Below are 15987 nucleotides of genomic sequence, written 5' to 3'. Positions count from 1 at the left end.
CTGCACGGCCCATTGTTCCTCCGCCTCCGCCTGGCACTCGGTTCGTCCTCTCACTGGCCTGGGTGCTCCATCCTCACCAGGGACCAAGGGCCCAGGCCCACGGCCTCCCACCCCTTCCTCTGCACTCACTCCGGACTCACTTTAAAGGTGTCCTGTGTGCCCTCAAGCCCCCGACTTCGTGCCTCTAGTCCGGCCTGCTCCTGAACTCCGGGCTCACACTCGGATATCAGATAGGCCTCTCAAACGCAGTGGCCGAAGGTTTGAGTGCCACCATCTCCGTTAACGGCAGTCCCACCCTCTGGGGATGCAGTCCATCCCTCTTTCACGTCTGGTCCATCAGGAAACCCTGTTGGCCACACATCAGAACACATCCAGAATCCCACCGTGTCTCAGGTCTCCTCTGCTAACTCCCTGACGTGAACCACCATGTCTCTGTGTGTGGGGGAGCACTCCTCATGCTGTCACTGCCACCAGCCTACCCTCCAGCCGGTTCTCAACAGGCAACCAAACACTCTTAAGCCTAATCATGTAATGCCTGTGCTTAGGGCTTTCACTCCCTACTGCCAACCCCCTCACCTGTTCTGCTCCAGCCACCCGGCCTCCTGGAGAGTCCCTACATACCACAGGCACACCTCTTTACTCAGTCCCTTTGCACTGGCTGTGCCCTCTGCCAGGGACACTCCCACATCTCTTCTGTCCAGGGTTTCTCCTGGCCTTTTTCTACCTGGAGCTCAGAGTTTCCTCCACACTCATTAGGCGGTTGGCAGAATTCAGTTCCCCTTGCGGTTGTGGGGCTGAGATCCCTGTTTTCTTGCTGGTTGCAGGCAGGCAACAGCCTTAAGTCCTAGTGGCTCTCCCCTCATGTCCAGCCACCTGCGCCTGGCCCTCTCACACACCACGACAGCTCACTGCTTTGCAGCCCACTCTCTGCCACAATTAATGTGTGCGCAGAGAGATTGGCTTACCACATTGGCCACGCACAGCTCTCCCATCATGTTGACACGCCCTCCCAGGGTCCTGCCTCCAAAGTGTCCAGTCCCGGAGCAGCCAACAACACAGGAGCCAGGTTGCTGCCAGGAGTACCTGCTGGAAGGCCTGTTGTCAGTAGCCCACCATACAGACCACATTAAGCTTTTAATCAACTTTTAAGTGGTCACTTTTAACTATAAAGTGGCTACTTACTAACTTTTACACTATCAAGGACCTCAGATAATTGACGAAAGACTCCAACGAGAAAGGGAGAGATCATAACCAAAAACAAAAAAGAAGGAAGAGTAGAAGGCGCTTGAAGGGAAGAGAGTCAATGCAGAGAGCAGAAGAAAACTTGGAAAATAAAACTTGATTTATATCCGGTTAAAGAAGACATCGCATTAAGAGAACTAAAACATATCCTCAGAAATTAAAAATGAAATAAAAGCATCCAGTTGAAAGGTTAGAAGGTCAAGTCAAGAATAAATCCAGAGGGGCGCCAGGGTGCCTCAGTCGGTTAACCATCTGTCTTCGACTCTGGTCATGATCTTGCGGTTAGTGAATTCGAGCCCCGCGTCGGGCTCCGTGCTGACAGCTTAGAGCCTGGAGCCTGCTTTGGATTCTGTATCTCCTTCTCTCTCTGCCCCTCCCCCACTCATGTTCTTTCTCTCTCTCTCTCTCTCTCTCTCCCTCTCCCTCTCCCTCTCCCTCTCCCTCTCCCTCTCTCTCCCCCTCCCTCTCTCTCTCTCCCCCCCTCACTCCCCCTCCCTTTCTCAAAAATAAACATTAAAAAAAAAAGAATATATTCCAGAAAGTTACTTTTTTTCCTCAGCTTTTTGTTTAAGTAATCTTTGCACCCATTGTGGGGCTCGAACACATGATCCTGAAATCAAGAGTCAGATGTTCTTCGAACTGAGCCAGCCAAGCCCCCACCCTGGAAAGTTCTTTAAAAGATAGAGAATAAGAGAGAAAAGATAAGGAAAGTACATGATTAACGAGGCATAGCGCCTGACAGATGTGCCAGGGAGGAGGCTAGAGATGCTATCGGAGGCTCCCTCAGGAAGGCTTACAGAGCCCGAGGACTGTGTCTCTGTTTGAAAGGGCTCTTCCTGTGGTCAGAACAGTGAGGAAGTACCCCCAGCAAACAGGCAATTCCTGCCGATACAGAGGTTCTCCACAGCTTCCAGAGATTAAAACAGACCTCACACAGGGCATTAGGACTGGATGGTGGCAGGCACTGTGGCACCTGCAAGAGTGAGCGGAAGCGGGGCACTGACCCCTCCGGCACCAGGGAGCTGGATTTCCCACCTGCAGCTCTGTGCATGGGCACGTGTCTCGTGGAGGGAAGAGTGCAAGGTGTTGCAGGCAAGAAGGGTCCCAGGTGCATGCTGTACACCCCGTCTCAGGAGCTACATCCGTTTCTCTGAGAGGAGGGGGCACCGAGACAGGAGGATGCACAGGAGGCTCCTGGGGGCATCGTGGGAAACACCTAGGGGTTAGGTCATGGTGGGGAGGGTTTGAAGGGGTGTGCAGTCCTGTGGAGGGTTAGAGCAATAGGGATGCAGAAAGTAAAGGCAACAAAAAGCAAGAGAATTCTTAAGTATGGAAAAAGTGTACAAGAAAGGTGGTCCTGTAGTTTAAATGATCAACAGCAAAAAATATTTATGTAGTCAATGACGTAAACACGGCAGAAGACCTAGGCAAGCTCGGAAGCGGGGACACTGAATTCTCATATTTTTCCATAGGAGGCCAAAACACAGCATGTAAATTTTGAAAAGCCAAGAAATAGCACCAGAAGCATATTAATTAGATATGGAGGCAATGATCCCTCCCAAACTACCCAAAGTTAGACAGCAGATAGAAAGAAGGGCTTCAGGGAGCAGGGTGGGGTGGGCGAGAGTGTTCCAGGCCTTCCTGTGCTGTAACATTTTGCACCGTGTGCCGGTATTTGATAACTGAACTTTCTCTCGGGTCTCTGTTGGGCCATGAGTTGAGGGATGTCTGGGTTCTCTGTTGAGTGCAGCGAGGTGAGGGTGTCGGTTGGAGGCTGGAGCAGTGTTCTGTGATCTGAACTTGGGTAGCTTTCCAGAGAAGAGCCATGGAGGGGACCTTTTCCCAGCCCCTCGGAGGGGGCCTCAGGGCCAGGAGAGTCCTAGCAAGAGCTACTTCCGTCCATTTCTCTGGTCCCCCTGACTCTCCTGACGACAGACCTGAAATGCAGAAATGCCTTGCTCTTTCCTCTGATTAATGTGGTTACGTACAAGTCAAATGTATGTGTTCTTCAGTTATTTTTATGAAGTCTGTGTTATTTCCTCAGTATGTTTGCATAAAACTTGAATATATGCACTTGACTGTTTTTGGAGTATTCTCATGTACATTTTGAGATTTTATTGTCTTTAAAATAACACGGAGATAGCTCTGTGAATATACTAGAAAACACTGAGCTGTGCTCTGTAAATGTGTGAATTGTATGGTATGTGAACTGTGTCTCCATAAAGCTATTAACAGAAATAACACAGAGTCAGAACTGGCGCGCCCCTGAGCATTGAGAGTCTGCCCCAGACCTGGGCCTCCTGCCGGCCTCCCTGCCTCACCTCCCCTCCCACACCAGGGAAAGCTTCAGAGTGGATGGTGAACTTGTTAGGAGAGTTGTGATCTACCAAAATCCCAGTGATGACAGATGTAAGGAGAAGGCAGCTTCTGGGTGCTGGAGACAACCCACGCCCCTGACCCAAAGCATGTCAGGAGGAGTGAGCCAGTCATGGCTACAGCTGGGTGCAGGCAAGCTCCTGTTGATGAGGGGCACGGCTGGTGACCTTTTGGCACCTATTTCTGAAAGACAGGGATTCCTGAATGTGCTACACGCCTCTTGGGGGACATATAGAATGACCTTTAACATGTAAGACCAACATGATGCCTTTATTGTAGAATTTTCTAAGCCTTCCCCCATGAAACTAGGGATGATTAATATGCCCATCATCACAGATCTAGGAAGGTGTTCTTTTACTTCAAGCAGAAAAACCGGGCTCCAGGGCTTAGTCAGTGGAGCCCGGAAAGTGTGAGCCCTACCCCCCCGGGTGTGGAGATTACTTAAGAGTAAAATCTTAAAAAAATAAATAAAATCTTTTTAAAAATAAAGAAAAAGAAAAACTGAGCTCCAAATGAGCACATTCAGTGTTGGAAAATTTATCGTATTCAAACTGTCTTAATTTCAAATTTAAGTTTAGAAGTAAACCTACGTTGCCTTTTAAGTTGCCCCAAATTAGACATTCGATTTACTGAAATGACTTCATTTTTCCCCAGCCGGACACAGTAATTCCAAAGTGATTTAGGTATTAGGGCGACAGCACATCTTTATCTTATGTTCACACACCTGGCCGATTTTTTTTAAAAAGTAAGTGTTCCTTCTCACCTGGAGAAATCTGTGAACAGGGTCTTCAAGTATACATTGCCAGGCATGATCCCTGAAAAAGTTACTTGATATAATAGTTGGTGCAAAGCAGACCTACTAGGGTTAAAAAGTCCTCTGTGGTGCTCTGCATCCAAGATCCCAGAGCCCTGATGTGACACTGTCCTGTAGGCTTAGGGAGTGTAACATATGGGAAGCTCTCTCTCATTTTGTTGGTTCTCTAGACAAGGAGGAAGAGAAGGAAGCTGGAATCATCTGTTATTTGTGCCTCGCTTTCAAAGGCTCTGTGAACAAAGTTGTGACATTTCTTCTTATTGATTTTTGTGGTCTGAGAACTCAAACCAGTGCCCACTCTGGTTGAGCACACAGCTTTTTCAGCTTTTATTGTATTAAGTGTGTCACTGTAATGATTTATCAAGCATCTTTACACTTCTAAGATTCCTTCAGTTATCTCCAGTAAAATGAACCAACCAGCAAAATCCCCCTACTCAAGTGCATATCTGTACTCTTCATGATTACCGATATCAAGAGTTTTAGCTTCTTCAGAGTTTAAGCTAGAATAAATGACTCATTGATTCCTGGTGCTTGTGGGATTTGAAACTTATTTTCAGGGGGATGTTACACAAAGAATTTTTACTAGTGATTTGGCTGTGTGTGGCATACCTGAATCTATCAGTAGAAGTTGTTTTCTGTGCTGGAGGGGAACAGGGAACAGTGTTACTGTGTATGGGCACTGTCTGCTTGTGCCTGCTCTGTGCATCTGTCCACAACTCTTCTCATGGGTCTGTCTATTTTTTAAAAAGATATATACATTTATTAAAAATCTGAAGATAGTTAACAATTTATTGAGTCAGAAAAATAAATACATAAAATTTAGAAAGGTGGAATTAGGTTTCACAGGATTTAGAAAGAATTCCTTATACAATTTTTAATACTACATTCCTTGTCAAACTGGGACTTGGAGGGCTTTTGGTATTTCACCCCTGACTGCCTGCCTTGATGAGTCAGTCAGCAGAGGCACATGAAATTGTGGATAGACAGGAGATGCATATTCACTCTTATCCAAATGTAGCAAAAAGCACCATGTTTCCTACTAAATAGAATTTGTAGTTTCTTCCCCAGTTGTTTAGAGCAATAAGCCTTGAGAATGGGTCTGTCTTTAAATTTTTATTTTTATTTATTTTTCAGAGAGAGACAGAGTGTGAGCAGGGGAGGGGCAGACAGAGAGGGAGACAGAATCCAAAGCAGGCTCCAGTCCCTGAGCTGTTGGCACAGAGCCCAATGTGGGGCTCGAACCCACGAACTGAGAGATCATGACCTGAGCCGAAGTCGTGTGCTCAACTTACTGAGCCACCCAGGTACCCCCTGAGGGGTCTGTCTTACTGCATCACGTGAATTCTTTTTTTTTTTCCAAGTTATTGAGTTTTTTTCCAAGTTATTGAGTTTTTTCCAAGTTATTGAGAGTCGGAGGGAGGGGCAGAGGGAGAGGGAGAGAGAATCTTAAGTAGGCTCCATGCTCAGCATGAAGCCCAATGTAGGACTTGAACTCCCAAACCATGAGATCGTATGAATTCTTAACCCATCTCTGGTACTTAGATTTTCTAAGGGTCATTGTATCTGACATAATTACTGTGTGGTCAGTAAGATTCCTGTAAGAAATACTGTTCAGTAAGGAAACCAACGTAGTGCTGAAAAGTTTGGGTTATACTCCCACTGCCTCTCCCAGACATGGAGATTCACTACTATTCTTTTCTTTTCTTTCGTTTAATGCTTAAGAGATGTGACTCCTATGACCTGTACCTATCCTGTCAGCTCCCTTAGGTGTGGAGAGAGACTTCTGTCGAGGAATGCCGGGGTCCTCAGGAGCCCACGGTTGGGAGTGAACCTGAAGGTTGGGTGATGGCCTCTGGTGGGCTCTTTAGAATGGGAGGGATTCCTGGAAAAGTGGCAAGTGGGAATGTCCCGTCCACGGCTCTTTCCTGCTGCCTGCCTGAATTTAATAAAGGATTCTTCTTATCCCACATCAGAAGTTGTTTCCTTCCTTGGATGAAGTTTTTACTCTGCCAAAAAGCTGATTATTAATAAGTTGCAGGAGGGGAGTAGAGACTGCAAAGTAACAATAGATCTGGGATTATGATCATCAAAAGGTTTAGATTTATATAGCTGGGGCTTTTTTTTTTGAACAATTTAAGTCAGTTAAAATGTCCTCTCAATTCAAACTTGTTCTGCAGGAAAGAACTTACCTGACGTGAAAATTTCCATCATTTTAATAATCTAATAGAAAATGGCAAATGCTTGGCAAATTTGAACTTCCACACCCAGTTTTTGCTTTTTTGTGCCTCTCCCTCCTCCTTTTTTGCTTTATTAATGTATGTAATTCTGCACTTAAAAAAAAATCTTACTGTTACGGAAATTTTCAACATATACAAAAATAAAGACAATCGTGTAATAAACTTGTGTGTGCCCATTGCTCTGCAAAACTGTCAGTTCCCGAAAGTCTTGTCCCCCCGCCATCAGTGTTTTCAAGGAAATCCTAGACCTCATATCATACTAAATACTAAATACTAATATCTAATATCATACTAAATACTTTATCATGATACTAATATCATACTAAATATGATTATTTAGGTTAGGGTTAGGGTACCTCCAAAAGGTACCTCCAAAAAAATAAGGATTCTTTTTTTAAAAAATCACATACCAGTATCACATCTAAATAATTAAAATAATTCTTTGGGGGGTCTGGCTGGTTTAGTTGGTAGAGCATGTGACTCCTGATGTTACAGTGTGAATTGAAGCCCCACGTTGTGGGTAGAGTTTACCTAAAAAATAAAAATAAAAAATAAAATAATTCCTTGGTGTTATCAGTTCTTTTGTCAGCACCACCCAAAGGTAAATAGATGCTACCATCTCGCTGTTTTGGGGTTTCTTTTTTAAGAGAGCACCCTACACACATGGTTGCAGCCTCATGCAGCTCTTTTCCCTCCTCACCTGTTTGTCTCCATTTCCCCCAGAAGAACCACAACCTTAAATGTCTACTGAGAATCATAGCTCTGTCTACTTAAAATACGCCAGGCTTATTTCCACAGATGTCAGTAAAGAAGCAAAACATAAACATCTTTCCTGACGCCTATTTATAAACTTAAAAAATTATATGACATTTGGTATTTTCTCATTTTATCAAAATGACTTAATTTTTGCTCATCCCTAAGTAAGGAAAGTTGGAAATGGCGTCTTGAGTGTTGGTGCTTGCTGTGACGCATACCTCCGGGTGCAGAGGCCAGTGGGGCTGTCTGTGGCAGAGAGCTCTGGGTGCCTGGGGCACTGGCTGTCCCCTGCAGGTGGGCACCGGTGGGGGTGCCCCAGCTGGTGCATCTCAGGACAGCAAGAAGGGCTTCTTCAAAGCAGCAGGGAAAACCCAGAGTATATGTGCTTTATTGGAAGAAGTGCAGATGCCAGAAGGTGGGTGAGGTTCAGAAATGATGTGTAATCAGGCTTTTGGGAGTTGCTTCCCTCCCTAGCCCCTCCTGCCCACTCACACAGCTGACCTGAAGTTTATGAATAGCTAGAGGGAGCCCCAGGAACCTTGTACTTATTTTCATGGCTTCCCTCCCCCCCCCAAAACCACAGTTTGTTCATGCATTCGTATGTTGATGGACATTTAGGTTGTTACCATTCTTTTGACCATTGCAACTAAAGCTTCTCTGATCATTCATGTATGAAAGGAATTCCCAAATGGTTCTCCAAAGTGGTTGTGTAATTTTACATTCACAACAGTGCCGGAGAGTTCCAATTCCTCTGCATCCTCCCAAACCCTTGGGGTGCATGGTTTGGCCAGTCTTTTTAACTTTAGCCCATCAAATAGATATGCACGTCATTGAAGTTTTAATTTGCCTTTCCCTAATGACTAACGATGTTGGTTTGAATCATCTTAAATGTATTGGAACTCGTTTTCTGTTTTCAGACTGTGGTCTCTAGAGGAATGTTACTCTGCACTCCTTTCGTCTGGAGTGTTCTAGAAGTGTGAGTTGGAGGTGACTTTCTATAAGAAGAGCTTTGTTGATTGAGAATATTACCAGCTAGGTATGGTAGTAACAGCAAGGTGCAGAAATGAGGGTCGTCTGTCCTGTCCTCGTGCAGTGCTTCCAGCGTGATTGCGGGGAGAGCTGCCTCTTCAGCTGGTGCTGACTGTGGTCAGCAAAGTTGCTCTGGCTTCTCCTCCCACGTTGTGTGTCCGCATCTGTAGTAGAAATAGTATGATTTGTTAGTTTCTCAGAGGAACCCTGTAGGGAGGGACCAGCGGTATCTGTCTGAAGCTGCTTGCAGGGTGGTTTTCTCTCCCCTGGTGTTTCTGTAACTTACTGAATCCGTATCCTGCAGAGGGTACGGGCTCGCTTTGACCACTCAAGTGCATGTCCCTTGGCTTGTTTTCTGGCCCTGCTGGATTGTGCAAGAAAGGGCATGTTCTTATTTTTCACAGTCACCTTATTTTTTCTGAAAGCTTCTGAATGGAGTACTTTGGGCTTAGAGAATTAGAATCATCCCCAAATTATCAGCCACATGGAAATTGATTTATTCTCCAAACTATAAAGAAAGCATAGTTAAAGTGGGCTTTAAAAATGTATACTTTGGGGCACCTGGGTGGCTCAGTCGGTTGTCTGTCTTTGGCTCAGGTCATGATCTCACAGTTCGTGGGTTCAAGCCCCGCATCGGGCTCTGTTCTGACAGTTCAGAGCCTGGAGCCTGTTTCGGATTCTGTGTTTCCCTCTCTCTCTGCCCCTCCCCCACTGGCGCTTTGTCTCACTCTGTCTCAAAAATAAATAAACATTAAAAAAAATGTATACTTTGATTCCTCTTTGCTCATACTGACATGGTAACATGTCAAAAATTCTACTCCTAGTTAATGATTTGTTTAAAAGGCATTGGGTTAATGTTTCAGAATGAGCAGCTTGGTACTTTGTGTTCAATTCGTTAGTTGCTTTGTTGTTGAAATTCTTGGAATCTTTTTTTTTTTTTTTTTTTTTTTTTAAAGTAAGCTCCATGTCCAATGTGAGGCTTGAACTCTTGAACTCACGACTCTGAGATCAAGAGTCACATGCTCTACTGACTGAGCCAGCCAGGTGCCCCCAAATTTTTAGGAATCTTAAGGACAGATTTGTCAGTATGGATTCCAGGTTAGATCCCCGTTCATGTATCCAGCAAGATTCTCACTAGACATCATGTGCTTTAGGAATGAAGTTTTTTGTGTGATAAGGAAGCAGGCCTTTTATAAATAATTCCCATTCAGCTGTTTGAAGAAGTCAGTGGATGCATGGACTTCCAAGACCTGTATCTCAGTGGCCCAAAGGCCCTGCCCTGGAGGGTCCGTGGCCCTCGCCTTCTCCGGGTAGCAGAGGGAGAAGGCAGGACTCAGTGTGTGGCTTGAGGGCCCCACACCCTCAGGATCAGTCAGCTTGAGCCAGGCCTATTCCACTCTGACTTTATGTTACCTAAATAGTGGTGAGGGGGCTGAACATGGTGGCCTCCAGCCTGCCCCGTGCCGAGGAGGCCCTGGGGACGTTTGTGGATGTCGTGGATTAGTGGGTTTGCTCTCAGCCTCGGTTCGTGCCTGCCTAAGTCTTAGCCCTGGTTTTCCACCTTTGTATAAATTGTTTGACTGTTGATTTTTGAGAGAGAGAGTGGTGCATGTGAGTGGGGTTAGGGTGGGGGAGGGGGACAAAGAATCCGAGCAGGCTCCACACTGTCGGCCCAAAGCCCGATGTGGAGCTGGAACCCACAAACTGTGAGATCATGACCCGAGTCGAAGTCAGGACTCAGACACTTAACTGACTAGCCACCCAGGCACCTCTAAACATGATTTTAAAAAGCAATTTATTTGAATCAAGATCCAAAAAGCCCCTCCAGGTCACAGAGTGCTGTGTGTTCTGAGTCCCTTAGTGAGGGCTTCCTGTCTGTCCTTTATGCTTTGGAAGCAGAAGGTCACTCATCTGTGTCTGTTGGGGGCCTCACGGACTGGATTTGTCAGTTGCATCCATGCAATGTTGTTGAAACGTGTTGCTTTGATCATTGTGTTTTCCTGCAAATTGGTAGTTGGGTTCAGGCTTCATTTAGGTGGCGCTGCAGGGTTCAGTCAGGAGGCGTGTGGTGTCTGGCCATCTGTCTTTCTGTGGCCTCGGGAAGCACTGAGGGTCATTGACTGTGCATTACTTCACTGAGGATTGCAGGCGTGACGTTTGGTCTCCGTCCTTCCCCCATTTACTAGCTGGATGCTCCGTAACTACTTGATTCTTTCCCTTTATTTATTTGTTTTCACAGTAATAACCTGGTTCACTCGTGTCCTTCATTGATGACCAGTTGGTTTTGTTTGTTTGTTTTGTTTTACCATAATTAAGCCTGCACAGTTTGAGGTATGTTTGTGTTTCACTCCACTGAGCCAGCACTCTCACCCGTGCCCGTGTTGTCTTGTTTTGGGCTGTGAAAGCGTCTTCAGGCTGGCCCCTGAGTTACTGGATGTGACCCAGTGAGTCTCTGATAGCTTCTTTGCTCTCAGGTATGACTGGGTTCTAGGCTCCGCTTGCACACTTCCTGACACGTCTCTGCGGGTCCTGGTTCCTTTGAATGGGAAGTGGGGTTTGAATATCACAGTCTGGATGCTAGGGCAGCTTACTTTTAATTGGACAGAATTGGAAAGTCTTCACTTTGTTTTAGTACATCGTGAGTGATACTTCACAGTGGTAGTTCAGATTCAAATTCAGGGTTATGAGGTGTTTGCTTAATACTTTCACTCTGACATCTTTTGCTTCTTTGTCAGTCACGTGAGGGTGCCTGTTCTGAACAACGCTTGAAGTGAGGGAATTGTCATATTTCTTATTACTGGGTATTGCTGCTGAAAAGTTTAATGATAATCAAATTTTCTTTTGTAGTCACTTGAATTTTACGTAGCTTTTTAGAGGATTTTCTGTCCTTTAAAGTCCAAGAAACTCACCAGAGTGAGTGAGATTGGATACTCAACACCCAATGTACTCTTTCAATATGTAGCTAAAATTACTTTTTTATTTTAAAGAAGTTTTCTTAAATATAGTTTTAATATTCTGTCCCTTTGATTTTTCTTCTCTGGGGCTTCTTTTATTCATATTGTGAGAAATAAGCCTTCCACCCCAATTAAAGGGGGACAAGGAGACTTGGAGCACAGTGAAGTGAGGCTTTAGTTGACGTTCTTGCAAGAGCACGTGTCTGACAGACAGGGACACTCAGTGGTTATAGCAGACAACTTATCTCCTAGCACGTAAGTCCCTCTCCTGGTTCCTTATTGGCTGAGTGCTACAGAGGTTATGGCCTTACCCGGATGTCGCCTGTGCCCACGGAAGGCCAAAAAGTAGTCTGAATGGAACAAGTGTACATTCCTTGAGGTGACGCAGAGACATCAGTTTGGTGGCACATGCTCATTGCAAAGCCCGCGATATGGAGAGGGGACGAAGAACCAGGAAGTGAGGTGTGTAAGGGTTTGGGACTCCACTGTCGGGGACTTGGGGGGGGTTCATGCATATTTCCAATAGGTTGTAAACCTATTGTTAACTAAACAGCACAGCTTTTATTTGGTATTTCTGAAAATGAATCATCTCACTTCTCACAATATAGTAAATTGTCTTTGTCTTCAATATTTGTCACTTTCTCTTGAATCCTTTTTATCTTTTTATTCATTTATTTTTAAAAGCTTTGTCAATGTGTAATATTTTTGAAAATTTTTTACATTTATTTATTTTTGAAACAGAGTGAGACAAAGCATGAGCGGGGGAGGGGCAGAGAGCGAAGGAGACACAGAATCTGAAGCAGCCTCCAGGCTCTGAGCAAGAGGTCACCACAAAGCCTGTTGTGGGGCTCGAACCCACGAACTGTGAGATCATGATCTGAGCCGAAGTCGGACGCTCAACCGACTGAGCCACATAGGTGCCCCTGTCGATGTATAGTTTACATGCCATAAAATTCACCCATTGTAAGTATATGATTGAGTGAATTTTAGTAAGCGTATAGGATCGTGCAGCTCCCACAACCTAGTTCAGTGTTTCCACACCCCAAAAGGTCCCTTATGCTGCCTGCAGCCCGTCTCCGCCACCCCACACGGTTCCAGGCAACCGCTGATGTGCTTTTTATGTCAGTAGAGTGGTCTTTTCCGAAAGCATTCTATAAATGAAAGAATATAATTTGTGGTCTTTTGTGTCTGTTTTTTAATTTGGCGGAATGGTTTTGAGATTCCATCCATGTTGTGTGTGTCACTACTTCATTTCTTTTTAGGGCCAGATAGTGGCCCATTATATGGCTAGACCACACCTTGTTTACCCATTCCTGCCGTAATGTGATGGACAGTGGGTTCCTTCTCCTCTTACCTGGCGGGAGTGATGCTGCTTGCTGCGAACATGGGCATGCACACCTTTGTATGTGTGGTGGGACATCCCTGAGAGCGGAGTTGCTGTGTTGTGTGGTGTAGTTATGTTTGACTTTTCAACTGCTAAGTGGTGTTCCCCACTAGCCAGACCATCTTCCCTTCCTCCTGGCATTGTGTGAGGTTCCAGGTCCCCACACCCTCCCCAGCACCTGTTGTCGTTGGTTTTTTTGGATACAGTCATTCTGGTGAGTGATGTCTCGGTTTTAAGTTGCATTTCCCTGAGGACTCACAATCTTGAGCATCTTTTCATGTGCTTATCAGCCATTTGTCTATCTTATTTATTTATTTTTATTTTATTTTTTAATGTTTATTTTTGAGAGAAAAACAGAGCATAAACAGGGGAGGGGCAGAGAGAGATGGAGACACAGAATCCGAAGCAGGCTGCAGGCTCCGAGCTGTCAGCACAGAGCCCAATGCGGGCTCAAACCCACCCCACCTGCTTGTGAGATCACTACCCTAGCTGCAAGTTGGATGCTTAATTTACTGAGCCACCCAGGCACCCCAGCCATTTGTCTATCTTGTTTGGTAGAATGTTTATTTAAATGTTTTGCCCATTAAAAAAAAAAATTGTGGTATTGTTGAATTGTAAGTTTTCTTTATACATTCTGGGTACAAGTCCTTTATCCAGATATATGATTTGCAAATATCTTCTAGTCTAGGTCTGGTCTTTTAGTTTTACTAATGGTGTCTTTTGAAGCGCAGAAGTTTTAAATTTTGATGAAACACAGTTTATACTTGAAAGTATAAATATATCTTTTTCCTGAAGAGTTTCATTCTCTAACATCCATGTGTGAATCATCTTACTTAAGATTTTTGATATCCAGCATCTTCTTGCCTAAGTTATTTTTACTAAGGACTCTGCACAGTTGGAAAGGCATGTCAGAATGGATAGGTGGGACTGTGCTGTAGTAATAATCTAGATACTGGCTAGAATATCTAAAACTTTGACACTTCCAATCTTCACAATTAGGAAGCATGACTAATTTCTTTTTCAAAGTTTATTTTTATTTGGGGTGGAGGGGAGAGCAGGTGAGCGCAAGTGGGGGAGGGGCAGGGGGGAAGGGGGGGTGGATATGAATGAATGAATCCCAAGCAGGCTGTCAGCGCAGAGCCCAATGCAGGGCTCGATCCCACGAACTGTGAGATCATGACCTGAGTCAAGAGTCAGACGCTTAACCGATTGAGCCCCCCAGGTGCCCAAGAAGCATGACTATTGACCTTTGAGAGCATAGCCTTAACTTCCACGATTCATGGTCCCAGGTGCCTTTGGCAGCTTTCTGCTGGGAGGCCACTTGTCTTTGGCTGGAGCTGTGGGTGGCCTTCGGATCAGAGGAATAAATGGCTCTTATTTTCAGTACCATACCTTGCAAGAAGGCTGCTCCTCTGAATGTGGTGAAGGGGTCCGACACCTGGTGTACTCTCCCTCTGATTTTGTACGGCTTGGGTAACATACTCTCACTTGACAATTGCAGGTGAAGGACTTAACGAAATACTTGGACCCCGGTGGGCTTGGCGTGATCAGTTTTGAGGACTTCTACCGAGGGATCACCGCAATCAGGAATGGAGGTCAGTCTACCCCACCTTGTGCTTCCTTCTCGCATTCTGTCTTCCAGCCCTTGCCCTGCTGTGCCCTCAGCCAACCTTAGGAATACCCCTCATTCCTCAGGCTCCTTTGGCTGGGCTTAACATCTTCCCTTCTCCTCAAAGCCCCTAAAATACTCCGGTTTCAGGGTGCTCTCTCACTGTTCTTTGCTCCTCACACACCCTATCTTAGAGAACTGTCTAACTCGGTCTCTTATCCATAATGTTAGAAAGCTACTGCCCCTTTCCCCAGACATACCAGAATATCGAAAGGCTTACGTGTGAGCACCCACGTGCATCCTTGCCGTTGGTGCCCTAGAGGCCGCATGTTGCTGTATTTACATTGTTGTGTATCAGTCCATCCTCTGTCTGGCCGACAAGCCATCCTGTTTTTAATGGGATGCGTTTCAAATCACATACTCCCGTACGTACACTCACCCTAACAAGTTGCATACTCCTGTACATTTCACCCTAAATACTTCAGCATGTGTGCCAGTCATTACCTACAGTTCAATATTTGTTTGCAGTCTTACCTTGAGTAAAAATTTACAGTGAAATGCACAAATCTTAAGTAAATCTTAAGCCAGTCTGAATTTTGACAAATTCTTATGTCTAATAATGCAAATCTCTACCAAGTGTTACCATCCCTGCAGACCTCTTCCTCACGGCCTCCACGTGGTCTCTCTGCCCTCTCAGCACCGTCTTGGCTGATTTTCATCACCCTAGGTCAGTTTTGCCTCGTAGGGGCTTTGTTGACACAAAGGAAATGATCAGTATGTGCTCTACGTCTGGTGTCTCCCTGCGTGTGACGTTTTTGAGACGCACGTATGTTGCACGGTTGGGGTCTGTGTTTCGATGGCAGAGCAGTTCCATTGTATTCTTGTACCATGTGTCGTTTCTCTCTGCCCAGGGGTGGACACTTGTTTCGGGGCTAGTATGTTTCCAGTTTGGGGCTGTTATGAGTAAAGGTCCTAGTGACATTTGTGTATAATTCTTTGTGTGGGCACATGTTTTCATGCCTTTGGGGCCTGTACACAGGAGTGGGATGGCTGGCCTTCTGGGTGTGAGCTTAGTATCTCACGTGCACTCAAGTTGCCCGTATGCTGTCCCTTCACGTCGAATTCTGGAGCTCTGGAGAGCCCTCTTTTTTTCATGCCCCAGCTTCAGCCAGGTGTGTGGGGGTGATGGTGGCCGAAAGGCACTGGTTGCAAGCAAGCCCTTCCCTTCTTCCTGCACTTGTCAGAGAAGGAAGAGGGAGAACAGGGGCAGGACCTGCAGTGGCTGGGTCAGGGGAGGCCCTTGGACTCCAAGTCTTATCAGCAGTTGTTGGCAGAGTCACCTATCTTGTCTGTCCCCTGTTTGTCTACTGTATTGCCCAACGGTGTCCTATAGGAACTGGGTTTCCTGTGATGCTGAGCCCAGGTGGTTCTGAGATGTGCTCTGTGTCTCGGGACCTGTGTGAATACTACCATAGTCTGGGGGCCCTGTGGTCCTTTGGGTCCAGAGCACATATCGAGAGAGGGAATGGTCCGTATGGTGGCAGGGGGCCATGCCATAGAACCATACAGCCTGGCTCTAGGTAGGA

General features: G+C 45.7%; 1 protein-coding gene across 1 annotated transcript in view; it reads left to right on the top strand.

The window, feature by feature from the left end:
• Positions 1 to 15987, top strand: part of RAB11FIP3 (RAB11 family interacting protein 3) — an 82507-nt gene that overhangs the window by 28291 nt on the left and 38229 nt on the right. Inside the window, exon 2 of the mRNA XM_047837430.1 lies at positions 14294 to 14387. Coding sequence (XP_047693386.1) covers positions 14294 to 14387 — 94 coding nt within the window. The remainder of the gene's footprint in view (positions 1 to 14293; positions 14388 to 15987) is intronic.

Source organism: Prionailurus viverrinus, chromosome E3, assembly GCF_022837055.1.
Source record: "Prionailurus viverrinus isolate Anna chromosome E3, UM_Priviv_1.0, whole genome shotgun sequence".
NCBI lineage: Eukaryota > Metazoa > Chordata > Mammalia > Carnivora > Felidae > Prionailurus > Prionailurus viverrinus.
Note: the sequence above shows the minus strand (reverse complement) of the source record. Positions and strands in the feature narration are given on the sequence as shown.